Here is a 27,283-nt window from a genome sequence, read left to right as displayed (position 1 = left end):
CTGTCCTCAGTTTTGCTGATGACTGATGTAGTGGGAAGGCACTTGGATTACCCTGGTCATGGGGATTCTATTCAAGTGTTGTCAGGATGAATACGGATGTGCCTGGGGAGGGGACCCTCCTCCAGGACATGTTCCGTTAGATCAACAACCCTACGTGCTCACGTAAGGGTTAGATCAGTGATATTTCTTCCGCATCCTTTTCTCATTCTGTCCTCAGTTTTGCTGATGACTGATGTAGTGGGGAAAGCACTTGGATCACCCTGGTTGGGGATTCTATTCAAGTGCTGTCAGGATGATTACGGATGTGCCTGGGGAGGGGACCCTCCTCCAGGACATGTTCCGTTAGATCTACAACCCTACGTGCTCACGTAAGGGTTAGGTCAGTGATATTCTTCCTCAATCCTTTCTCATTCTGTCCTCAGTTTTGCTGATGACTGATGTTGTGGGAAGGGCACTTGGATTACCCTGGTCATGGGGATTCTATTCAAGTGCTGTCAGGATGAATACGGATGTGCCTGGGGAGGGGACCCTCCTCCAGGACATGTCTGTTAGATCAACAACCCAACGTAAGGGTTAGGTAAGTGATATTTCTTCCTCATCCTTTTCTCACTCTGTCCTCAGTTTGCTGAGGACTGATGTAGTGGGGATGGCACTTGGATTACCCTGGTTGGGGATGCTATTCAAGTGCTGTCAGGATGATTACGGATGTGCCTGGGGAGGGGACCCTCCTCCAGGACATGTTCCGTTAGATCTACAACCCTGCGTGCTCACGTAGGGGCTAGATCAGTGGAGCAGACTCGTGTGGGTTGGGCCAACTTTTTAAGGTTGTCTTGAACCAACATCAGTGGTCAGCTCCGGGTGCCGCTGAGATTGTTTTACGGATTAATAGTCTCAGTGGGGGTACATTTGGCCTCGTTCGCTCTGCCTAAACCAATAGGAGCAGAGCTCCCCTATGGGGCGGAGCTCCACGATATAGAACGATAGTTATGGAGATAGACTCCAGTTCTATGAGTGGAGCGGAGCCCCATAGGGCTGCTGGCCCACTTCGACTCGTTCAAACCCGGCTGTTTTTGTATGTTTGGGAGAATGAGGTAGCGAAGTACACCCCTTTATATAGCACCCCAGGCGGGCGCAGGCATTGAAAAATTCAGTCATTGGCTACTTTAGGTAGCGGGTAAACCAATAGGAGCAGAGCTCCCCTATGGGGCTCCGCTCCACTCATAGAACTGGAGTCTATCTCCATAACTATCGTTATGATAACTACAGTCATATGTAACTTTTGGACTAGTATAGTAGTTGATATTGTAATAAAACGTGCCAATGTCAGACGATGAACAAACACACCACGAGTCCACACTGATTCAGAAAACAGAATAAACTTTATATATAAATACACAACACTTCAGGGGGCTAACGTTTGCAAAAGAACTGTACAGGTTACAATCAGGTATATAATAATAGTTAGGGAGTAACATATCATTCACAAATTCAACAATAATAGAACAGATAAATACACAGATAGCCCTGCTACGTCCTCCGTGAGGGCCCGTTCCCCTGTACATAAGTCCCTGTCCAGCCCTGCGACATCCTCCGTGAGGACCACCTCTACCACATCCTGGTGGTGTGTCTGAGGTGGTGGTGGTGTGTCTGAGGTGGTGGTGGTAGTGGTGTGTCTGAGGTGGTGGTGGTGGTGTGTCTGAGGTGGTGGTGGTGTGTCTGAGGTGGTGGTGGTGTGTCTGAGGTGGTGGTGGAGGGTTGGGGTAACATCTGGGAGGTTAGGGGATAACATCTGGAGGGTTGGGGGTAACATCTGGAGGGTTGGTGGGTAACATCTGGGGGGTTAGGTAACATCACACCAATCAGCTCTCCTGTTGAGGTAAGCAATAACCATCTTGTTAGTGTAAACACACAAACAAGCACAGATATGTACAGTCAAAATAACATTTTGTGAGTAAACACATTTCTAAATAATCCCTATTCAATGTGACTTACCAGTGTACTGGGTGGATGGGGATGAAAGGTAACTGTCCAGATGTAATTTTGTCCAAAACATCTTGGTGCTGTGTGAATGAATGAGCATACATTTAGGGCCGGTTTCACAGACAAGGCTTAAGCCTAGTCCTGGACTAAATCACACTTAGGTCGTGACGCGCTGATGGCCAGGTCACACGATTTGGCAGTGCACACGATTTGGCATGACAGCGCCCTAGCGCCCTCTATTGGCCAGCCGCCACTGATTGGCAGTCATAACTTTGGAACTTGGAACTTTTTACTCAGGTCATAGGCGTTAGGTCGTGACGCGCTGATGGCCAGTGCACACGATTTGGCAGTGCACACGATTTGGCATGACAGCGCCCTAGCGCCCTCTATTGGCCAGCCGCCACTGATTGGCAGTCATAACTTTGGAACTTGGAACTTTTTACTTATTGAGCCTGCACTGTTTTATGTATTTTATTGAATGTTTTCTGTCTGCCCTAACTGAGCTGTTTGACAACAAAATTTCCCCATTGGGGACAATAAAGGTTTTCAATCAATCAATCAATCAATCAATAATACTAGAAGTAATCATTAATATTTATTTATTTATTATTATTATTATTATTTACAGTAGAGAAACTATCCATGGTGGTAGAGGGGATGGAGACGTCTCAGGAGCGACAGCTTTAGGTAGTGAGCGTGTATCGTTACGTTGCCCAAGAAAGCCTCTTATTGCATTATTTTTTTAGGTCTCCAGTCCTAACGGGGCATGGGCCACGTGGAAGCATATATTATTGAAAGGTTGTCCTGGGGGGTATTCCATGAACGTTGCTTAACGAAAATCCAGACTTAAACCCAATTTATACTTCTGCGTAAAATCTACGCCGTAGCCTGCGTAGGCCCGGAGCCTACGCCGTACCTTTTCGCGCACCTCTCCGAAAATGTAACTACTCGGCACACCTACACCGTTAAGAACTGTGATTGGTCCGCGTCACATGATTCCGACTTCTTTCTTCCGCTTCTCATCCGCTGCTAGTCCGCCATATTTGAAACATGGATCAAGTGGAAGAGTCCAATTTTGAGGACAACATGGACTCTTCCACTTGATCCATGTTTCAAATATGGCGGTCTAGCAGCTAACGGTGTAGGCTCCGGGCCGACGCAGGCTACGGCGTAAATTTGACGCAGAAATATAAATTGGGCTTAATTCTGACAAGTCTCACAAGACTTAATAAATCTTTAAAAAATTATGGATTTTCCTTTAACGACATTGATGGAATACCCCCGTCAGTGCTGGACGACGGCCCCTTAATGTGTTTAATAGGCTAAACATGGCTCAGAAAAAAAATAACATTACAAAAAAGATGACAAAAGCGACTGAATTGATTGAATTTTCCTCTTTATTCAGGCAGGACTTTTATTCAAAGCCAGCTTAACGCAATTTTCATCTTTCAAGGAAAACAATAAACAATTAAATCATTCACATGTTTTATTCCAGACCATGGAAACTAGTTAATTAAACTTATATTTCGAACCTTGCCAGTGCTCAGAGCATAACAATGAATAAATCAAAACAACAGAATGCTGCGCTGTATGCACTGTATGGTAGTGTCAGTTAGCACATCCTAGCTTGTCAGTTAGCATATCCTATCTTGTCAGTTGGCATATCCTAGCTTGTCAGTTAGCATATCCTAGCTTGTCAGTTAGCATATCCTAACTGGTAAGATATTGGATATTGTTAGCTTGTTAGTTAGCATACGCTAGCTGGTTCTCTTCGCTTTGGTGTCGTATGCATGCCAGATAAGAGGGAGCTTCACAGACAGGTAAACCAGGAACTTTTCCTGGTGGGCAGAAAGTGTGTGTAACAGAGTATGTCTCTCAACCACGTTGAATAAAGACTTGTGTCAGCTTTCTAACATGGGCCTATAACCATTTACGATTTTGAAACATTCTAACCGTATACTTTGTTATCCCCACTGAACAGCCCCCAGGAGAGGTGAATCTTCAGACCGGGTTGGTTTATTTATGAAAAAATTAAAAGGGTAGGCCTTGCATAGGATGACTGTTGTTTTTCTTGACGAACTGTGTGGGCATTAGAATCATTCTGATGATGATGATGACTGGTTAAGTTTGCCGGCTCCTTCAGACAGGTGTAATGTGGTCAGAAGGCTCTGAAGAGCTGGTTGGGTAGGTAGCCCAGGTGCAGGAAGGAAGTCTGGGCTTCTCTCTCCAGGTTGGCCAGCTCGTTGACGGTGGGGGCCAGCACGTCCACGTGACCCTTATAGTTACTACCTAGGGGGGGGGGGGGGGGGGGGGGGGGGGGCAGGGAAGGGAAGGGTCAAAGGTCAACATCCACCATTCTCAGAGATACCAACAACTTTAAGGGCCAGTTTCACAGACAAGGCTTAAGCCTAGTCCTGGACTAAATCACACTTTCAATGTAAAATCTCCATAGAAGATGCTTTTTAGTCCAGGATTAGGCTTAAGCCTTGTCTGTGAAACTGGCCCTAAGAGTTGTTGCTCTTAATGTCTAAAACTAGAGCGGGATACTGGTACAGATCAACATTATGACAGTTGTTGGGGGGGACACACTCACGCATGCGCGCACACACACGCACACACCTCCTGCTGCACGGCGTTTGCCGTAGGTGACCTTCCCGTCAAAGTCGTCCAGGGGCACCTTGATGTCCGGCTCACACTGGGTGATGGTGCACTTCAGATGCTCCTCTATGTCTGACAGGAGCTGGGAGTGGGGGAGAGAGAGGGGGAGAGGGAGACAGAGAGAGGGAGACAGAGACAGAGAGAGAGAGAGAGGGAGAGTGACAGAGACAGGGAGAGCGAGAGAGAGAGAGTCATTGCTATGGAAGTCATTTTATCCTGGATTCTATTTTCCTCCCCTCATCTCTTGCTGTAAGACACTATGTACTGAAGCAAACTGCAAAAACTGTGTCTCTATTTAAAGAGAAAGTGTCCTTGAGACACAAGCCTGGACTAATAAAGATGAAGTCATGAAAACATTCCAGCCAATCACAATGGTGTGTGTGCAGGTAGAAGTGTGTGGACTCACCTCCTTCTCGTTGTACCAGATGGTGCAACCTCCGTCCTCCTTTAGTCTGGTGTTGTAGCAGCCTCGGCCCCGGTTAGCACAGACATGGTACCACACCTACACACACACACACACACACACACACATTTGTCACACCCAGATATTTAACACACACACATTTCTCTCTCTCTCTCTCTCTCTCTCTCACCAGGGGTGCAAACTGGTCATGGTCTAAAAAGGTGACACTAGTTTTTTTGCCCGAAAACAAGACCACTTTCAAGATAATTTAAGACCTATTGATTGGTATTGGTATTAGATTTGTTGATTCGTTCGATTACATTCGTTGATTCTTTTCATTAGCAATGCTGGGTGATCTGTTCTGTTGCATATAGAACTTGTAAGTTAGCCAACTCTATACATTTCTTGATTCATTTCCATTGCTTCTCAAAACAATACTAGATCTAATAGCATAAAAAACAGAATAAACTCACACACTTACTTGCACTCAAAAGTGTCAAGGTTCAAGCTTATTTGCATAGCCAACATACTGAGATATATGACACACACATACAATTCTCACAGGTGGGCCACACACACACACACACACACACACACACACACACACACACAGGGGGGGACGACAAAATATCGATCCGGCGATTATTGACGACGCTGCTAGATCCCGGATATTTTTACCTGTGTGCAGGAAGAACAACAGACGGCGCAGGCGCGAGACTAGACTAGATGATCGTGAGTAAAGATATTATCAAAGCGTACGCGCCTGCCGATCACCTGTACGCTTTGATAATATCTTCACTCACGATCATCTAGTCTAGTCTCGCGCCTGCGCCGTCTGTTGTTCTTCTTGCACACAGGTAAAAATATCCGGGATCTAGCAACGTCGTCGTGCTCGCGCAAACAAACCCGGCGAAAGTTTTACTTGCTCCGGACAAGTAAAACGGCGTTAATGTCGAGCCCTGCATACCCTGGTTCAGAAGAAGAAATCAGTCCTTCGTCACTTACATCGTCGTCCTCGGTGAACCTTTTAGGTGGTTTGGTTATCCTAGATCAGGGGTGCTCATACTTTTTAGGCTTGTGAGCTACTTTTCAAATTACCAGCTCAACAAGATCTACCAACCAAATAAAACATATTGCCATTGCTGCGAACACAAAAATGTACTGTAATAATAACAAATTAAGGCCACGCTACACTGTTTCAAAATCAAAGAAGAGATTTATTAAACTATATAACAAATATTCACACTGGTAGTCCATTAACATTAACATTAACTCAGGAGCTCTGAGTGGTTTACACCAGACTGGCCAGTGCCAAGCCAGGTGCCATCGACGTCTCCGGACGGCGGAGTGTGTGTGTGTGTGTGTCTGTCTGTCTGTCTGTGTGTGTCTGTCTGTGTGTGTGTGTGTGTGTGTGTGTGTCTGTCTGTGTGTGCATGTGTGTGTGCTTGTGTCTGTCTGTCTGTCTGTCTGTGTGTGTGTGTGTGTGTGCTTGTCTGTGTGTGTTGTGAGGCGGCGCGGGGCTGAGTGATGCCCTCTCCTGTGTGGTCCAGACGGGAGGCGTCCCGTCTGGACCACACAGGACAAAAAAATGCCGTGTGATCTACCCACACTACCTTCGCGATCGACCGGTCGATCGCGATCGACGTAATGAGCACCCCTGTCCTAGATGGTCTTCGTGACATTTCACAATCACAAACATGTATGTACAGAAACTCACTAAAGTATAAAACACCGCTAAAATACCACCTCTATTCAAATCACTCTCCAGCTCCTTTGAGGTCAATGCATTTGTTTTTTGGTGAACTACCGTAGTAACCCTAAATGGTTAGAAAGCGCAACGTCTCTGCTTTCAGAAACGGTTGGATCACATATAGTTTACGAATTACGATTACCCTGTAAAATCCTGTTGAGAAGTTATCGCAACATAGAAATAACTTTTATGCTATTTTATTTTATTACTTCTTATGTTTCTACTTCCATCTTAAGACCTAACCCATGCAGTTTAGCAGACAGGAAGATGTTAGCTCGGGCATCATGTGACTTGGATGAGATGTAGATGTAGACCCCCCCCCCCCCGCCAAATCTTTTTTTTGCAGATCTACATGATTCACATGGGTCACCTATTTTGAGGTAAAAACAGCTAATTTCGCCAAAAGGTGACAAGTTTGCACAACTGCTCACACACACACACACACACACACACACACACACACACACACACACACACACTTGTGCGCGTTATTATTGAGCAATGGTTACATACTCCATCATTTCCCTTACCTTCTCTTTCTCCATGGCAACCAATGAGATGGCCAAACCCATTCTGAAAGATGGAGGGAAGACAAGAAAAGTGAGGACGAAGCATCTCTTAATCTGAGGCATCTCAGCCGTTCTTAACTGAAGTGTCTTGTCTACAGCCTAGACCGGTGCTTCCCCCAAAACCCATCTTTTGAAACTTGCTTTTAATCCTCAACTATTGTTTTTTTTTTATGTTGTTTTTACTGACTGCCCCTTTGTTTGGCTTTTTATTAATCTATCAATCCTGGTTCTCTCCATGGAATGTAGTGTCTTTGATTACTGAGGAAAGAGCTTTACAAAATAAATGCATTATTATTACCATTATATTATATATAATGCATTGATGCAGTAATTCGTGCAAAAGGAGCCCCGACCAAGTATTGAGTGCATAAATGAACATACTTTTCATCAGCATTTCTGTATTATTAATTTATTTTTTGATTGGTCTCATGTCATCTTTTAATATTTTTAATAACATTAAAACAAAAAAGGCTTAAAATATTTAACTTTATGTGTAATGAATCTAGAATATATGAAACTTTTTGAATTAAATTACGAAAAGAATGAACTTTTCCACGATATATCATTTTTTTGGAGATGCACCTGTATATATATATATATATATATATATATATATATATTAATACTAGGTTTGGGTGGGAGACGGCTCACCTCTCGGCCCTCCCCACCCTGCCGATGCGATGGACGTAGTTCTGCTTCTCGTCAGGCAGAGTCACGTTAATCACTGAAACAGATCAACAATCAACATGGAGGCAAAATCACCAGAAAGTGATGTAAAGCGTTACTGATATTGTCATTAGTTGATGTTACATGATTTCTGTGTTGTCGTTAGTCTTGGTGTGAGTGAGTGTGAGTGTGTGTGTGTGTGCAGGGTGGCCCAGTCCTCTTACCATAGGGAACACCGCGGATATCGATACCCCTGGCAGCTACATCCGTACAGATCAGGAAGTTCACTTCCTTTTTCTGTGAAGACCCAACAGGAAGTCAATAAAACATAGATAGAATAAAGTGACTGACCATTATAATAATAATAATAATAATAATAATGTCACGGTATCCCTTCCACCGCGGAACACATAATTTAGTTGACTTGGTTTACCTTGAATCGCTCCAAGTTGCCTTTGCGTTCATTGGGCTTTCGGTCACCATGGAGACAGACGCAGGAGAATTGGTGGCCTTTTCTATCAGGGCCTGAAGAATAGAAGAAAAGAGAAAGAAATTAAACAAAAAAATAAGGACGAGCGCAAGACAGACAGACAGACAGACAGATGTACATTGCTTGTTGTTGTGTGGAATATGTAGCATGGTGGGAACTGTATTTTATACTGCATCAGTATTTTGCTATATATAATATATATATATTACACATACACACACACACACAGCAGAATTTGGAGAAAGTGAAGGGGTCTGAATACGTTCTGAAGACAGTGTCATTCCGTCTCCATGGTGACAGTGCTGTGGTAACTCACCTCCCCCCTGCTGTATGAAGTACTGCTCCATGTTGTCACAGTCGATCTTGGTTCTACAGAACACGATGGCCTGGTCCATGTTGTGCTCCTTGATGGCCCTAACCGTGTACTCCCCCTTCAGCACCTTGATGGCCTCCGACCACATCTCTACACACACACACACACACACACACACACACACACACACACACACACACGTCAGTAAAAAGCAACCAGCTTTAGGATGTCACGAGTACGGAAGGCCCGTGGAGCCACAGGTAAGATAGAAAGAGCTAGAACATTACTGTCCAATCTGCCTGTGGTTCTAACCTGAGCTGTTGGCTCCTGGTCTGGTGTTGTCCTTGGAGTGGACCTCGTCCGTCTGAAACACACACACACACACACACACACACACACACACACACACACCATCATCATCATCATCATCATCATCATCATCATCATCATCATCCTGTCTACATCCATAACCCAGTCTTTTTTGCGTCCCAACAGTCTCTCCTCTCCTCTGCTCCCCGCATCCGCTCTCCCGTCTCAAAAACACACTGGTTCTTCTCCTTCTCTCCTCCATCTCCTTCTCTCCTCCATCGTTTCTATCGTTGTCTCACGGTCAACCAGAGACGCTACACCAAGATAAGATGTCCCTCGATCGACCCCGGAAGCAATTGGCTTGACACACCCACCTCCCCCAGAGCCCCCCTGCCCCCCCACTCCCCCCACCACCACCCCTCCAGACTGACCCGGATGTGGTTCTTGCCCAGCCTCTCCCAGAGGCGGTCCTGTTTGGGGTTGACGGGGACGACCACGTGGTGGACGGTCTCGGGGACAGAGTCCTCCCCCTTCAGGTCCACCCAGGTGGGGAAGTGCATGATGCGCTCCGACAGCTTCTTCACGTCGAACGAGTGGAGCGTCGCCGAGCACACGATCACCTGGCGAGGAGAGAGGATGGACACACAGACACACGCACTCAATGAAAGGCACGGACGCGCACACGCAGACAGACAGACAGGCTTAGGGGTCTAATTAATCTACAGATGATAGTCTAGGTAGAATATGGCTGAAGGGACAACAGACAGACAGACACACACACACGGAGGGACACACACAGACGGACACACACGGACACAAGACACAGACAGACACACAGGTCCGCAAGCGTGTACCTGCAGTCTCTTGCCGTCGGAGGTGACCTGGGGGATCTGGTTGTAGACCCTCATGATGAAGTCTGTGTACCCAGCAGAGAGGAGGCCATCCTGGGCAGAGAGGAGAACACAGAGAGGGTAAGAGATATTGCTGCCTGCCACACAGCAGAGACACTACAGCAGAAAGACAGTTATGTTATGGAGGACTTGGCCTCTGGGGGAGCTCTTGAACCAAAACGGGTCCCCAGAACAGTCTGAGATAACACCCCCCAAATGATCTCATTGGTGAAAGAGCTGCCCAAAATGCCTACGAGCTTATTTTGCCAAAGTTTGGAAGCTGAGAAAACTAAGAGTCCTTTAACGGCACAAGAAATGGATTGATGTTGTGAGGTGAACAATAGGTTAAATAAACCTCCGTAGTGTATCTTTAACATTCCATAGGGCAGAAAGCCATTGTACGTACACACTCATCCAGGACCAGGAAGCGCACTTGGGCCAGAGTGAGTTTCCCTGTAGATATGAGGTCATCCAACCTCCCCGGGGTCCCCACCACGATGTCAACCTGGGGAAGGGGGGGGGGGAGAGAGACAGGAGGGAGAGAGAGAGAGAGAGAGAGAAAGAGAGACAAGAGGGAGAGAGAGAGAGAAGTAGAGACAGGAGAGAGAGATACAGGGGGGGAGAGAAAGAGAAAGACAGGAGAGAAAGAGGGAGAGCGAAAAAAGAGAGAGTGAGTGAAAGAAAGAAAGAAAGAGAGCGAGAGAAAAAAAAGAAAGACAGAGAGATAGAGAGGGAGGACATGAAGAGGGATTGACAATGTAACAAGGTTTGAGTGTGTATCAAGCACGACTCAAGCTGTGTTGGTCCACCTAAGTCAATGTGATGAGTCCAGGGTCTACCTACCCCCTGCTCCAGGACAGCCAGCTGGTCCTTGGCTGCCACCCCCCCGATGACCAGCAGGTCTCTGCAATGACAGTTTCACACACAGTTACGCACTGCAACACACACACAGGCACAGGCACAGGCACACAGGGGCACACACACACGCACCTGAGTTTAGGGTTGTCCACATATTTCTTGCAGAGGTTGACGTTGTTGAGGGTCTGCTCAGCCAGCTCTTTAGAAGGCTCAATGATCAGGGCTCTGGGGGCGTTGGACCCGGCCTTCACCTGGCTCACCTTGGCACTGCCTGCAGAGGAGGAGGGGCATCAACCAGTGTCTAGACACTGTACCGGTACAGGAGCACGCAGTAAGGTACATTATCATCATGCTAGTGTGTGTGAGAGAGACTGTGTGTGTGTGTGTGTGTGTGTGTGTGTGTGTATGAGAGAGAGACTGTGTGTGTGTGAGAGAGACTGTGTGTGTGTGTGTGTGTGTGTGTGTGAGAGAGAGAGAGAGACTGTGTGTGTGTGTGTGTGTGTGTGTGTGTGTCAAGGCCAATAGTGAACACTGCAGGCCGGGGAAGCTGTTGATACACACCTGTCTGACTGGACTTGACCACCTGGGTCTCCAGAGCCTGGTCCAGTGCTGTGAAGCCACTCTTGGGGGCGTTCTTAAACTCCTCCCCACCAAAGTTAAACTGCAGCTCTGCATTCTGGAAGAGACACACAGGAGCACGGGAACAGCCCTTCACTTCATGGATGTTTGATTTTTTTTTGAAAAAATGAATATAATATAAACGTAATACAGTATAAAGGAGACAATGTGTGTGTCAGTAAAGTTTGACTAGACACACACACAATTTGTAGTTTCTGGCATAAATGTTGTGTCGTTGTCGTGGTTACCTTGAGCACACAGGAGGCGTAGAACGGCTGGTTCTTCAGGGGCTGGGGGATCTCGAAGGCCAGACCGAGGTGAGTGCCTGAGAGGAGGGAAAGAAAGAGAAAAGAGGGGGAGAAATGAGAGAAAGAGAGAGAGAGTTAGTTACCCTAACTCACCTCTGTGAAAGAGGGTTGTGTTAAAAGTAACCTGGCTGGGCTTCATCTTCAATATTCAGAACCTGCATCAAGATATTAAAGTGGAATTGTACTCATAGATAATGTTATTAATAATAACAGCACATTTTGATTTACTTACTGAAACATTCTCATAATGATCACTCATCAAGAGACTCCATTTTCCAGGAAGTGAATCAGAGTATGCACAAATGAATGACCATTACCATGGTGGGCTAACGAAAAATATAAATATATATAAAAGAGTGTAAAAGAGTAAAAGTTCTGCGTCAAGTTATAAATAATGTCTATGATTAACAAGGTATGAACTATGTGACCTGTGATAGTGGTCATATACAGCCAACCAGCCTGTGACCTGGATAGTAGTCAAAAACAATAAATTCTAGCCCCCAAAAATGTACCCCAAAAAAACTGTAAACATGACAACATTGGACATAAACCTAAGTTTATGAATGTAGCCGCGAGTCCCTTTTAGTTGGTCCACTATATATGACATCACTACGGGGGGGGCGCTCATCACACCACCGACCATCACGCCTGAAAGGCCAATGGCAATCCAGTCCCCAAGGAGGTCGACGTGTCCACAGCCCTTCAGCCCGTCTCCAGTGATGTGCGCTCCCCCCATTGTGATGTCATATCTAGTGGACCAACCAAGGGAACCCGGTATTTTAACTTTTTTCCCACTTTTCTCAGAGAACAGAACTTGACTGGTGGTGAACTGTTATCACAATCAGAATTGCTTTTATTACATCAATGTACGGATACAAAGAGTAAAATTGGGTTAGACATTGGCCTTGCAGCAGAAATACAAAATCAATGATAGAAGCAGGATATAAACAACAAAATCAGTAAAGGAATAAGCAACAGTCAGTCAATAAACAACAGCTGTATATACAAGAGCGTCAATAATAGAATAGGTGAGGAAATGTTCAGGTTCAAGTAATCAGGGTTGTTACTTCTACGTTCACCCTGAGCAGTTGTGAAGGTTGGGCAAGGAAACTAGCCTCGTTCTGGGTTAAATTTGAAAATGAGGAGAAGGGAAATCGTGGCTTACCATTTTTGGAGAAGGACACCTCTCCGTTGTCTAAATCGATGTAGCACCCCATACAGTCATGCATGGTGAACTCCTATGGGAAAAGGAAAGGAGAGAGAGAGAGATGAGTGAAAACTGTCTAAATCACAACTTTTTGTATACATAGTTCTACAGCGGAATCAAACTCACAACACAAGTGTTGCTAGGGCCATTATGTCCTGTACTAATGCACTCACACACATTTAAAAGGCTATATCTGAGGGTTGTTTCCCCAACGCTGCTCACCTCTCCGTAACTGTCAAACTGCTTGTTGTGGGACTTCTTCCCGGTACCTCCAAAGCCAAACCCATACTTATCAGTGCCTAAGAACACAAGAGAATACAATGATTCAACACCTCAACACAGAGCTTTATAAAGGTATATTATTCATTTGTAGGGTAAAGGAAGAAAAAAAATGTGTTGAATTGTCCTGATAGTGTGTGTGTGGAAGGAGGGGGGGGGGGCTCACCCAAATCCAGAGCTGCCTGGCTAGTAGACCAGCCTATGCGACACAGACCCTGGTCATGACATGACACCTCATAGTAGTGTTTCCCTAGGGGGGAGGGGGGGGGAGAGGAAGGGACAAAGAGAGAGCATTCATTGACTTTACAATGTGACTGTCCTGTTTCTCTAGTGATCTCAGCACAGTGGTTTAACAGATGGCCCATTTCTACGGCCCACAGCAACTGATCTAGGAGCAGTTCTCTGGCCCATAGCCATTGATCCAGGAGCAGTTCTACGCCCCAAGCCACTGATCTAGGAGCAGTTCTCTGCCCCACAGCCACTGATGTAGGAGCAGTTCATCTATCATCAACTCTTACCCTTGGTGACAGCTTTGGTGGAGCGACAGCCATGCCACTCCTTAAACTCCCTGCTCTGGCAAAGCATTCCATCAGGTCCGATAGCTGGAGAGTGGATAGCGAAAGAGAGAAACAGGGATAGAGAGAGAGAGAAAGACAGAGAGAGAGAGAGACAGACAGACACAGAGAGAGAGAGAGAGACAGACAGACACAGAGAGAGAGAGAGAGAGAGAGAGAGAGAGAGAGAGAGAGAGAGAGAGAGAGAGAGAGAGAGAGAGAGAGAGAGAGAGAGAGAGAGAGAGAGAGGGGGGGTTAAAATGCAACTCAAAATCTATGATTGTAGTGCCCTCTAGTGTTATTTTCATGCAGTCCTACTCAAAATCACTGGATTAAAAACCAGACTTTACATGTTTAAATCTCAGACTCACCAAAGGCTGTGCTTCTGTCATAAGGGTTCATCTGCCACTTGTTAAACACTGAGGAAAAAAACAAAAAACTAACTTAGACAGAATATAAACATAGCAAGAGAGTTTATGGGCCTGTTTCTTGGGACATAGTTTGAGCTTGTAGTCCTGGTCTAGATGACAATGGAACAGTTTCTCAGACAAAGCTTAAGCCTGGTCCTGGACTGATTCTCACTTTCAATGGCATTGTGAATTCGTCCAGGGCTAGGCTCAAGACCGGCCCATTGTCTGGACAGATTTTTTTTTTTTTTTGAAAACCATATGAGCTTGATTGGCTCGGTTAAAGCTCAGTTGGGCTCTGTCCTGTAGTGTGATCGGGGGAGAAGATTCAACTAAGATTCAACTAAACAGATGCAACATGGCCGCTGCCTCTCGTACCCGCGCCGCCGGTCTTCACGGCGGTCCTGCCCGTCTTGCCCTCCTGCTGATCCTTCAGAGTCTCATACACGATCTGGATCACCGGGATACTGAAGGCCTTGAGGGAGAGGGGGGAAGACATTAAAAGGTGCAATCTGTGAGACTTTCAATTTGAATAGAACTAATAGGGACTACAGTTATGACATCTATCTGAACATACTGTAGGGCAGTATAGGCCAATATGATACCTGGAGTCATGATGTATGGTATGAGGATTCTAATCTAATTCATAATATTTCATTCGTGATACAGTAATACTTTCCAGGGAGAACCAGACAGGGGGCTTTACACACTATAGGGCCGACCCGAAACACTCCAAATGCAGGCTAAAGGATAGCTAAAGGATATGTTACTCTCACACTGCTTTCCTGCACTGTTTCAGCAACTATGGTGGACGCGTAACTAGGTCAGCCCAGTATAGCTCAGCTCTGTAGCGGTAAATCAGGGGGTAGCCTCTATTTTCCCTCCACAGGTGTCTTGGTATGGACTTTGACAATTGGAGGGTGTGGAATCAGTCTCGCACTTACCCCAGTCTTGCCGCTACCAGTCTCCGCAGCCTGCCAATGACAACATTGTATCAGTTCTTTGACGGTAGACTTTCAACACTTTGCAGTAACTTGGACGAATGCGTCACTTGACAGGGGAAGCTCATCGAATGTGATGTCATTCTTGTTTCTTACCATGAGGACATCTCCACCTCCAAGAATCAATGGAATGGACTCGGCCTGAATGTCAGTGGGGAGTCTGAAATACCATAGCGAGATTTTAGATGACAGTCACGGGTAATGATGCCTTTATTACATATGTCGAGTTTAATATCTAGGTACGGGTCGGTAATAAACAACAAGTGACAAGAAACCCTAACGCAGTGACAGTACTCACAACCAGTCCATCTCCTCCACAGCTTGGGCGATTTCAGCCATAACGCCCATTTCTGTGGAGCAAAGGTGCAAATATTGACCCAGCCAGCAGAAGAAAGCGTGCCTCAAATATATATATATCATGTTAAACTATAATTTAGCAGCTAAAACTGTGTTAAACAGTCAAATGTATTTCAATTCTTACCAGAAAACGCTGCCATGTTTGCATACGACGTCAGCTAAGCCGGATGTAACGTGTGAAGAAATGTTGACAGGGTACAACAGTTTAAAATGACCGGAGTGGTCGTCACTCCATCCTGCTGTTGGTTCTGACCTTTCGATTTCTATAAATTGTTCCTATAATGTATTAGATTCATTCTTTTTATTTGATATAATAACATTACACATTTAAACATAATTTAAATGGGTATTATACGTATATGTATAAAGCATAAACACTATCGTAAAAGGATGCGTTATGTTGGTTATATTTCGTGCCGGTTAAACAAAACGCGTCTTTTTGAACTATTGTATTTGTACCACATCGAACACCGTCGTTTTTGACAGCCGCTAAAAGCAAACATGGCGGATGAGAGCAACATTGAAGGCGAAGATGAAAACATTTTGTACGATTTACTTATAAATACAGAATGGCCACCCGAGACCGACACTCAGGTTTGTTCAGAATCAACTTTAGAGAGTATTTGGTCTGGTAGACAGAAATGGCATCTTCTTTTAAGTGAATTCTGAGCACACTTCAACTTTGCTTCGTGGAAACAGCTGGGGAGCCACGTCGCCCAGCAGTGATAACAAGTCTGTTTCAGGACAGCGAGTTATGGCACTTAACATCTGCAATGACCGTTGATATGTGTCTCTAGCCATATGCCAATGAGCTAACCATTCAAGTGAATTTACCAGCTCAAACAAGCAGAAAGAAAGAACAAAGAACAACGAACAACGTTCTGCTTTAATTCACTAATTCATTTATTTTACAAACGCTTTATTGTCATATGGGAATTGCTGAGTACCCTATACGTTTTGGGGGAAAGCTAGAGTTTCTATAAAATAATATAGAAAACATACCAAAATAGAACAGTTAACAGTAATAACGGTTTACATGTTCTGTGCTTTGCAGTTGCGAGGCAACAAGGAGCGCAACTCATCTGTGATTGCCAAGGCAGTGACAGGTAAGATGATTGATGAAAACAAGCATATGTTGTTTTTAATTTAATAACACTGCTCATCGTGTAGTGAATGACATTGAGACATAATGTTTGTAATCAATTTTTTGCAGGTCCGTTCAGATTCATCCTACACTATCTGTGGTACAGGTAAGTTCTTCATGTTGCATTGACCGGGCCTATGTTGGAGGCAGTTCTAATGCACCACTGTGAAATGTGGATGTTTTCAAGAGTTTTCATTTTTTTCAAGGTGGGGGGGGCGGCCTTACACTAAACATGCACAATACTTAGCCTGTGTCAGTTGGTCTGATAACTTGTTTTGGTAAAGACTTTGAATGCATCCGTTCATGCTGTAATTATATCACACATCTAGTAGTCTTGTAGAGCTACTGGTAGTTAATTCAAGAATTTAAATGATAATTAGTGTAAATTATATCTGCTGTGCAGAGCTGTTGTTAGGATCTCGAAACATTGGGGGCATAGCACCGCCCAGAAAGCACGCATGAGAACAGTTTTGTTGACATATTCTTGTATATTTATATATGTATATGGCCTAGGTGATGCCAAATGATGCCACTGCTGCTGTATCCTTTGATGCCAGCATAGTCAAGCTGGGAATTCCCATCCCTTTCACACTTATGCAAGGGAGAGAGGAAAGGAAAGGCAGTGAGGTTTCAGATTAGAACACATGCTCCCTCTCCTTTGTATCACATCAATTTGAATTTCAAACTTGATTGACATTTTTCAATTTTTCTCTCGAACATTTACATTTACTCTTACACCTGCACTACCACAATACGTCGCACAACGCAATGAGAACCGCCGACCTTGCGATGATAAGGCGCTGGCTCTACCTCCTAAGCCACAGCCACCCCCAAACGAGGGATAAAAACAGTTGGCTCCAGAGCTCGGGCGCGGAGGCAATAATGGCTCGGCACCGCGGCCCACTTATCCTCTCAGCTTGGCGTTAGCCACGACCATCAATAACCTGCTTAAATATTGAACAACTCCTCGGGCCTTTCCTGTCTCACTCCTCTCAGACAAGAAGATAGACTGAACCTTTGCTCGAGCCTCACAGACTCACACACACACACACACGCACACACACACACACACACGCACACACACACACACACACACGCACACACACACGCACGCACGCACGCACGCACACACACACACACACACACACACACACACACACAAACACTCACTCACCTGCCCTGGAGTGCCAGACGGGCAAGGTTTGCACATTTTGGACTGTATCAATGGTTCCGTTGTGCCAGGCAAACTCGATCAATCACAGATAAGTGTTGGAAATGATTTCAGATTAGACAAGGGAGTGGCCTGGGGGGTTGCATGGGACCCAGCAGTGTGTGATTTGATTTGGTCTGTTTAGGTTCTCTACCGTATATATTAGTGTTACACACCCGAAGGTAGTAACAAATAAGGGAGTCCACACATGTGTTTAAATGATACAATTAAAGTTTTATTTAAGTAAATGCGCCAACATAAACTAAATCATATATGTATATGATTATGGATAAGAATCAGTAGTGTATGCCATGAGTGAATGGTTGTATAATGTATGTTGTATGTGTAAGAGGTGTATGGATGTATGTAGTGTAAAACTGAAAGGCCCCAAAAGCCAACGACCCACCCACTCTGCCCAGGCTCCAGCCACAGCCAATATGCAGGCAGAGTGGGAGGCGTCACAATTAGCAACAAAAACTCTTCTCAAAAAGATCTTCCTTCTTCTAGATAGATAGATAGATAGATAGATACTTTATTTATCCCTGTGGGGAAATTCATTTTGCCGCGCCACTCCACTAAAAACCACACATAACAACACAACACAACATAAAGGACAGACAACAACACTGGGCCAGCCATGTACAGTATATAAAAAACTGTGAGATCTGATATAAAAGTGGATTAAAAGGATGGCTATAGTTATTTATATTAAAATACTAAAAAAAAGTGATGATGATGATTAAAATAAATAATAAATACAAATTCAGTAGCCTTGACCCCGACTGCTACTTTAGTTGCCATTGAACAGTCTTAGTGCAGCCGGGATAAATGATTTTTTATATCGCTCCGTCCGGGAGCGGATCGTAATGAACCGCCCTCTGCGGCGGCTGCTGGTTTGCCCAGCGAGGACATGATGGAGGGGGTGGTTGGGGTTGTCCCTGATGGACAGCAGCTTACTCCTAGTCCTTCTCTCCACCACCGTCCCCAGAGAGTCCAGGCTCCTTCCCACCACTGAACCCGCCTTTTTTACGAGCTTGTCCAGCCGTCCGGTATCCCTCTTGGTGATGTTTCCCCCCCAGCAGACTGCAGCATAGAAGAGAATGCTGGCCATGACAGACTGGTAAAACATGGCCAGCATCTCTCCACACACTTCAAAAGACCTAAGTCTTCTTAAGAAGTACAGCCTGCTCTGGCCCTTCTTATAAAGTGCCTCTGTGTTGGTGGACCAGTCCAGTTTGTCGTCCAGATGCACCCCCAGGTACTTGTAGGTCTTCACCACCTCGATATCCTCGCCCCGGATGTTAATGGGCAACCGAGGTGGCTTAGACCTACGGAAGTCTATAACTAGCTCCTTGGTCTTGGTTTGGTTGAGGAGCAGACCATTCCTCTCGCTCCAGACGCTGAAGGCTCCTATCAGATTCCTGTACTCCCCCTCCCGTCCATCCCTCACGCACGCCACTATGGCTGTATCGTCAGAGTACTTCTGTACGTGGCAGGACTCAGAGTTGTAGTTGAAGTCTGATGTGTACAGGGTGAACAGGAAGGGAGCCAGCACAGTTCCCTGCGGAGCCCCGGTGTTGCTCACTACTGTGTCTGAGACACAGTTCCCCAGCCTGACTGACTGTGGCCGTCCAGTGAGGTAGTCCATGATCCAGGATGTAGTGGAGGGATCAACCCCCATATCTGAAAGCTTCTCTCGGAGTAGAAGAGGCTGGATGGTGTTAAAGGCACTTGAAAAGTCAAAGAACATTATCCTCACCTGACTTCCCGGCTCATCCAGGTAGGAGTAAGCACGATGGAGGAGGTAGAGGACAGCGTCATCCACACCAACTTTTTCCTGGTACCCGAACTGCAGGGGATCACGTGCATGTTCAGTCTGTGGTCTCAGATGTCTCAGAAACAGCCGCTCCAGTGTCTTCATACTATGTGAAGTGAGGGCAACCGGTCTGTAGTCGTTGAGCTCGGCCGGGCGCCCAGTTTTGGGTACTGGCACGAGACATGATGTTTTCCACAGAACCGGCACCGTCCCTGACTGTAAACTCAGGTTGAAGAGCTTCTGGAGGGGCTCAGCCAGTTGGTCTGCACAGACCTTCAGCAGCCGCGAGCACACCCCATCAGGACCCGCCGCCTTTCCAGGGTGCAGCCTCTTCAGCTCCGCCCTTACCTCCTCCACTGTGAGGGACAGGGGGGGGGGGGGGCTTGGTGGGAGAGGGGGGGAGGGGAGGGGAGGGAGGGAGGGGGAGGGGAAGGGGAAGGGGAAGGGGGCCCAGCCGTGCTGCCGAGCCTGTAGCTGTGGGATGTGGGGGAGGCTGGTGAAGCGGGAGAGGTAGTGGGAGGGGCAGGACTTCTAGCATTATGACTGCCAATGGCCCCTGGCCCAAGCCCAGGTTACTTTTCTTGCGATGACTGAAAGATAGATGATCCACTTACTTACACAAATGTATTTGTTGTAAGTCGCTTTGGATGAAGGCGTCTGCTAAATGTCAATCATGTAAATGTAAATATAACCACTCCTAGACGGAGCTGTACGATACGAGGACTGACCGTGACAGTTGTAACCGTATTGTGAAGCTACACAGTGCTTGTTTACAATTCCATTTGTTGAGGAACAATGACTGTGTGATCATGTGACCCAGCCCCTCCAGTTCCTCGTTGCCTCCTGGTCTGGTGAGACTGGCCAGCAAGCAGATCAACTGGCAGCTGGTGCTAGCAAGGTACAGTATGGTGTACACACACACACACACACACACACACACACGTATACACACACGTATACACACACACACACACACACACACACACACACACACATACAGTGCTGTGTATACACATGTGTGTGTATATGCATACACACATACACACACATACGCACACATGTATACACACACACACACACATGTATACACACATACACAGACTTACACACACACAGACACTCACTCAATTACTCTCTAGCTCACTCACACACACGCACATTCGCGTGCACACACACACACGCACATTCGCGTGCACACACACACACACACACACACACACACACACACATCCACACACACATTCTCACACACTCACTCACTTTCTAGCACACACACACACACACACACACACACACACACACACACACACACACACACACAACCACACACACTTACACAAAATGCATGACTACATATTGACCACTTTGTTTTGGACAAGGTCTAAGCCTCTTCCTGGCATTCTCTCAGAGTTCATATCCCCTCAGCCAATCATCTAATTACTCTCATTAAAACAGACAAAGCGACCACAGAGGCAGCTTTTAATTGGCTATTGATCCAGCCATGTAAGACAGTGTTAAGCACGGCTGATTGATGCTGCTGATGTTCATTTACTCTGAAATATTTGATCCCTCCATTTGATCTTTCTCTCTCCCCTCTCTGTTTCTTTCTCTCTTTCTCTCTCTCTCATCCTTTCTCCCTGTTGCTCCCTCTCTCTCTCTGTCTCTCTCTCTCTCTCTCTCTCTCTCACTGCCCCCCCCCTCTCTCTCCCTGCCCCCTGCCCCGTCCCCATCTCTCCCCTCCCCCCCATCCCTCTCCACAGTAATGGGAAGCTGCTGGCTGTGGTCCAGGATCAGTGTGTGGAGATCAGGTAATTATGAAGCTCCACCCCGGCGGTGTTGAGGTGGCAGCTGAGGTGTTCAGGTCAGAGGCATTTGCCTTGGCTCACGAAAACACGCTGCTCAGCTTGATCTGGGGAACGGATAAAGGAGGTGGCGTGTGTGTGTGCGTTTGTGTGCGTGTGTGCGTGCGTGCGTGCGTGCATGTGTGTGTGTGTTTGTGTGTGTTGGATGGTGTGTGTGCATGTGCGTGCGTGTATGTATCTTTGTGGTATTGTCTGTGTGTGTGTGTGTGTGTGTGTGTGCGTTTTTTTTTGTAGCCAATTTCCCCAGTCCACTTACTAGAAACCCTCCTGTCAGCACTTGTGGGTAATGACAAAAAGGAAGCGTATGAAACGGAGAGAAACTGAAATCAAGATCAATATTAATACACCTGGCATACACACTCCTGGCCACCCTCCACAGGCACCGCACCAGCTAACGCCCTCTATAAACAACCCTACGCATCGCTATGACGCATCATAGCCGCGTTATAGACGCACTACCGTCAACTGTTCGAACTGGGCTGTTTGGCTCCGCCTCCCGCCAGTTTAAAACTATAATGAATGAATATACGCTTGTTTATTGTGTTATATCAGTGCAGGTCAGTGGAGTTGGTGGGTGGTGAGGTGTGGGGGTGGGGGGTAGGGGCTGGGGGTGAAGGTCTTATCCACTGGGCTGCTGATTGGCTTGTCTGAGTCACAGCCCAGGCTGACGGCCTGTTGTGTGTGAACAATGGTGTTAATACGCAGCACACAGCCACACTCCATCACAGCCTGGTGTGTGTGTGTGTGTGTGTGTGTGTGTGTGTGTGTGTGTGTGTGTGTGTGTGTGTGCGTGTGCGTGTGCGTGTGCGTGTGTGTGTTAAAGCTGATTGTGAAAGCCACAGGGGCAGCAAATATGATTCATGCATTTCTATCATGTGTGTTGATTTTCTTTTATCGATGTATTAATACTATGTGTGTGTGTGTGTGTGTGTCCAGGTCTGCGAGGGATGACTTTGGCTCAGTCATTGGGAAGTGCCAGGGTAAGGCTTTATGACTTACATATCTCACTCTGACTGATGAGAGAATGACCATATTTCACCACACAGCATGACAGTGGGATATATACAGGTGTGTGTGTGTGTGTGTGGGGGGGGGCGGGGGTGGGGTGTATTGGGTGGAGGGCTCGACTCCTGTTGGTTTGAATCATTCTCTCTAGGGATGTCCCGATCCGATACTGATATCGGATATCGACCCGATATTGGTCCTGAATGCTGGATCGGGGATCGCACCAGAAAAAAAAAAGGCTCCGATCCGATCCTACTGTCATCCGCAGTCAAACTTATGTGTATAAGCGATGAGGGAATAAAAACAGTGAACAGAAACACGTGTCGCAGAAATGCTTCACGCGAGTCCTATATGCGCTTAAAATGCGCATAGCGCTTCACGCGAGTCCTATATGCGCTTAAAATGCGCATAGCGCTGCGCTGTGTGCTTCCGGTTTCATTACAAAGAGGTTAACCCTATATGTGCCTGACGTCTAACAACATTCAAATGACTCTAACTTCATATTTTTTCGGATTTCAATGTATGACACATCATTTGAAAGCTTATGATCCGTAGTTCCAATCCACAACACGTCGCATTTGTTGCTTTAATAAAGGCTGGCAGTCTTTAATTTAACTGTTGTTGGTGTGGACTATATACTGGGGAGGTATTTGTTATTATTCAGGGGTCAAAAAATGTATACAAATATCGTATCGGTATCGGTATCGCCGATACCCGAAGCCCAGGTATCGGTATCGGTATCGGTAGTGAAAAAGTGGGATCGGGACATCCCTAATTCTCTCCACCGAGCTATTCCCCAACATCTTTCATTTCTCTATAATGACACACACACACACACACACTCACACACACACAGACACGCACACACAGACACACAGTGATACAGCAATAGAAATGTGGTTGATACACCTCTGGGTTCATCGTCTTTAAACTCTAAAGTTACTTTCACACTTTCATGTGCCAGTGCTTACCCTCCACTATGGTCCTGTCCATTCTCTCTCTCTCTCTCTCTCTCTCTCTCTCTCTCTCTCTCTCTCTCTCTCTCTCTCTCTCTCTCTCTCTCTCTCTCCCTCTCTCCCCTTCTCTCCCCCCCTCCCCTCTCTCTCCGCCCCCCCCCCCCCTCCTCCTCCTCCTCTCTTGCGGTCTAGACAGTGTTCTTTGTGGTCTCAGTGTAATGATGGTTTATAGTGTGTGTCGTCCCCTCTGGGCCTGGGTGGACTCTGGCCGCTCGCCTGTTTCATCTCCTTTCATTTCACTTTTCAATTCATTTCATTTCACGGAGATTCGTCTTAATGGATTTCTCTGTGGTCCAACCCTGAAGAGCATTCTCTTTTAATGGTGGTGCGTGGGGGTGTCGGTGTGTGTGTCAGTGTGGGTGAGTGTGTGTCGGTGTGGGTGTGTGTGTCGGTGTGGGTGTGTGTCAGTGCCTGACTGCCTCTGTCTCAGAGGCTGTGTGTGTGTGTGTCGGTGTGTGTGTGTGTGTGTGAGAGAGAGTTTGTGTGTGTGTGTGTATGTGAGAGAGTTTGTGTGTGTGTGTGTGTGTGTGTGTGTGTGTGTTTATGTATGTATGTGAGAGAGTTTGTGTGTGTGTGCGTGCGTGTGATTACATTGATAAATGCAGCGCAGCTAGTCTTAAGTGATAGGGCGGGCATCAACGCTGTGATGTTAGTCTTCTGATAGGGCGTCAACACAGCGATGCTAGTCTTTTGATAGGGCGTCTGCACTGCGCTGCGGTGTCACTCCCCCTGCAGAGATACAGGACTGCCAGGGACAGCAACATCCAATTTTCCACCTCACCCCTAAAAATCCATTTATGTGGAAATGGGGCTCTTTCAGCCACGGACAACAAAATAGAATTCATGAGAGAGAGGGGGGGGGTGGGGGGGGTGGGAGGAAGAGTTAGAGATGGAGAGACAGAGAGACAGACAGAGAGGGGAGAGAGAGAGAGAGAGAGAATGAGAGAGAGAATATAAAGAGGAGAGAGAGAATGAGAGAATGAGAGGAGAACAGAGTCTCATTCCCTAAACTCGTTTTCCTCGTCTCTCCCCTGGATGGCTCGGAGGTGTGTTAAATTGCTTCCCGGGGACCCTGTCTGATAGCCGTCATATTTTGGGGAGCTATTATTTTTCTCAGTGGGTGTCTTCCATTTTGCTCTCTCGTCCGTCTCTCTCTCTCTCTCCTCTCTCTCTCTCTCCTCTCTCTCTCTCTCTCTCCTGCTCGCTCCCCTTCTTTCTCTCCTTCCCTCTCTCTCCTTCCCTCTCTCTCCTTCTCTCTCTCTCCCTCCCTTTCGCTCCCTTTCTCTCTCTCCTTCTCTTTCTCCTTCTCTCTCTCTCCTTTTCTCTCTCTCCTCTCTCTCCTTTTCTCTCTCTCCTTCTCTCTATCTCTTTCCCTCTTGCTCCCCTTCTCTCTCTCCTTCCCTCTCTCTCCTTCTCTCTCTCTCCCTCTCTCCCTCTCCTGCTCCCTCTGATGTAGGAGCCTAGTGTAACAGTAAAACTCCTCCTCTCTGTTAAGAACGTGCTGCAGGGGTTTGGGAGGAGATTTGAAGCCAGGCTAGTGGGTGCGTTCCAATAGTCTGCCTAAGTGGATGAACCTTGTATCATTTCTCCTCCAGTATGTTTTGAGAGGGAAGGAAGGGAGGATGGAAGGGGGTGAGGAGAGTATTGGGACGCACCCCTAAGGGGGCGGGGCAACGTCGTCCCTTCTTCCTGCCATTCCAGCTTCCTGATTGGTAAATGTCGGCACTGGCTTATTCCAAAGCGCTTTACAATGGCCTCTCATTCACCCATTCACACACACATTCATACACCAATGGCGGCAAGCTACCATGCAAGGCGCCGGCCCGCTCATTGGAAACAATTTGGGGTTCACCTCAACACGTGGCCAGCCGGGGTTCGAACCGCCGATCTGCCGACCTCGCGATCATTAGACGTCCGCTCTACCTCCTGCCCCTACCAGCTTCCTGTGACAGGGACGTAGGAACTAGATTTCACAGATCCGACGGGAAATTATTGGTGCGAGCCGTCCAATCACGGTAGACCAGCGACGACGTCAAGGAAAGGGAATGAAATGTATCATGTCATCGGACCCCGGCTTCCTGGTTTGGAGAGGAAGTGATGTCGTCTCCCACAGGAAGTGCCGGGGGACACTTTGTCTCCCAGAGATGTGGATGGCCTGGCAGCGCTGCTGAGTCAGCATACAGGGAAAAAAAGCTGAATTAAATAGAAACACACGATTTATGATTTCTGAATCAGCTAAGATACTGTGTGTGTGTGTGTGTGTGTGTCTCTGTGTGTCTCTCTGTATGTGTGTGTGTGTGTGTGTGTGTGTGTTATCCGTTCAGCCATATTCCACCCAGGCCATCATCTGTAGATTAATTAGACCACTGTGCGCCACAGTTGATTTATGCTTTTATGTGAAACACTTGTTCCTGTAGGAATCCATCATCCAGCGCCTCTGTGTCAGAGGGGAGGATTCACAGAGCTGCTCTCATCTGGGCTAATGTGCTCCTGATCTCCCCAACTGTTATTGGGAAGACGACGGGAGTGTGTGTGTGTGTGTGTCAGGGTTTCCGTTAGAAAAATTTGCCGTCGGACATCGTGTCCGGGAAGAATTCGATTTACCGGACAAACGTGATATATTCCGGTCATCATATTAAAATATAATATTTTTTTTTTTTTCCAAAATCATATATTTTTTTCCTCCAAATCTAATGTTTGTCGCGGTGATTACTGTTGTGTAGCGGCCTATATATGCCATTTAATGTCTATTTCTCATCCGATACGATTAGATGCGAGCTATATAATATATAATAATATAACATGATTTGACGCATGCGCGCTATGCCATGCGTCAAATCCAGCGCTGAACGGGTCCAGCGCTGAACGGGCGCCTCACTGGGAACTGAACAGACAGCATCGATCAATGAACGGACTCCACATTACGTTAACTGAAGTTTGTTAAATTGTTTGGGATTAATGTGAGTTTTCTATTTTCTCTTTACAGTTTTACCCTTTTTTTTTTTTTAAATCAATAAAACAACGTCATTTCTATAAGTCTCGCTGGTTGGGAAGGCATTTCGTTTAGCTCGGGAGTATGACAATGGGAAGAACATAACTGTTTATTGAGAAACAATTGATAGGCAGTCTGGGATACGTATATAAAGAAATACCACAATGTCTAGATGTATAACATTTTATTGAACAGTAACAGTGCAAGCATGTAGGCTACGGGGAACAGGGATTTTGGTCAGTAGGTCCTTTGTACAGAGGGCGTTTCTCTCCGACAACGCGTTCCCAGGTACCATGGAAGTCATAGGTAGTCCAGCACACTGACAGAGAGACAGACAGACAGACAGACAGACAGACAGACAGACAGACAGACAGACAGACAGACAGACAGACAGGCAGACAGACAGACAGACAGACAGACAGACAGACAGACAGACAGACAGACAGACAGACAGACAGACAGACAGACAGACAGACAGACAGACAGACAGACAGACAGACAGACAGACAGACAGACAGACAGACAGACAGACAGACAGACAGACAGCTTACTTCTACCCTTTTGAGTGGAATTACTCCTTTAATTAGCTGTTAGCCATCTCAAAGCCCCCTGAGTTGCTCG

The 27,283-nt window shown here is 46.4% G+C and overlaps 2 protein-coding genes across 3 annotated transcripts in view; one reads left to right on the top strand and one right to left on the bottom strand.

Annotated features, from left to right (window-relative positions):
- Window positions 1-3,370: 3,370 nt before the first annotated feature.
- On the bottom strand, window positions 3,371-15,785 carry ddx1 (DEAD (Asp-Glu-Ala-Asp) box helicase 1). Of its 2 annotated transcripts, none has more exons than XM_080550543.1 (26): window positions 15,742-15,785; window positions 15,559-15,610; window positions 15,357-15,420; window positions 15,204-15,233; window positions 14,638-14,734; window positions 14,224-14,271; window positions 13,817-13,900; window positions 13,465-13,548; window positions 13,242-13,318; window positions 12,978-13,050; window positions 11,753-11,829; window positions 11,448-11,562; window positions 11,019-11,157; window positions 10,872-10,932; window positions 10,435-10,533; window positions 9,993-10,082; window positions 9,570-9,758; window positions 9,142-9,193; window positions 8,833-8,979; window positions 8,460-8,551; window positions 8,251-8,323; window positions 8,012-8,084; window positions 7,322-7,364; window positions 5,045-5,140; window positions 4,600-4,720; window positions 3,371-4,269 (listed from the first exon to the last, which is right to left on the bottom strand). In XM_080550543.1, exons 1-26 carry the CDS (start codon window positions 15,755-15,757, stop codon window positions 4,139-4,141), a joined length of 2,223 nt encoding a protein of 740 aa, XP_080406669.1. In that variant the 5' UTR covers window positions 15,758-15,785; the 3' UTR covers window positions 3,371-4,138. The 2 variants fall into 2 exon arrangements, with proteins under 2 accessions (XP_080406669.1, XP_080406668.1); XM_080550542.1 differs by having other exon boundaries at window positions 3,371-4,265.
- Window positions 15,786-16,118: 333 nt separating this feature from the next.
- Window positions 16,119-27,283, top strand: part of nbas (NBAS subunit of NRZ tethering complex) — a gene marked incomplete at its 5' end in the record, with an annotated part of 211,318 nt that continues 200,153 nt past the window's right edge. Inside the window, 6 exon segments of the mRNA XM_080550415.1 lie at window positions 16,119-16,211; window positions 16,672-16,723; window positions 16,831-16,867; window positions 20,608-20,685; window positions 21,548-21,595; window positions 22,586-22,629. Coding sequence (XP_080406541.1) covers window positions 16,119-16,211; window positions 16,672-16,723; window positions 16,831-16,867; window positions 20,608-20,685; window positions 21,548-21,595; window positions 22,586-22,629 — 352 coding nt within the window.

Source organism: Nansenia antarctica (assembly GCF_963989245.1).
Source record: "Nansenia antarctica genome assembly, chromosome: 1".
NCBI lineage: Eukaryota > Metazoa > Chordata > Actinopteri > Argentiniformes > Microstomatidae > Nansenia > Nansenia antarctica.
The sequence above is the reverse complement of the archived record's forward strand: the minus strand, read 5'-3'. Positions and strand labels throughout refer to the sequence as shown.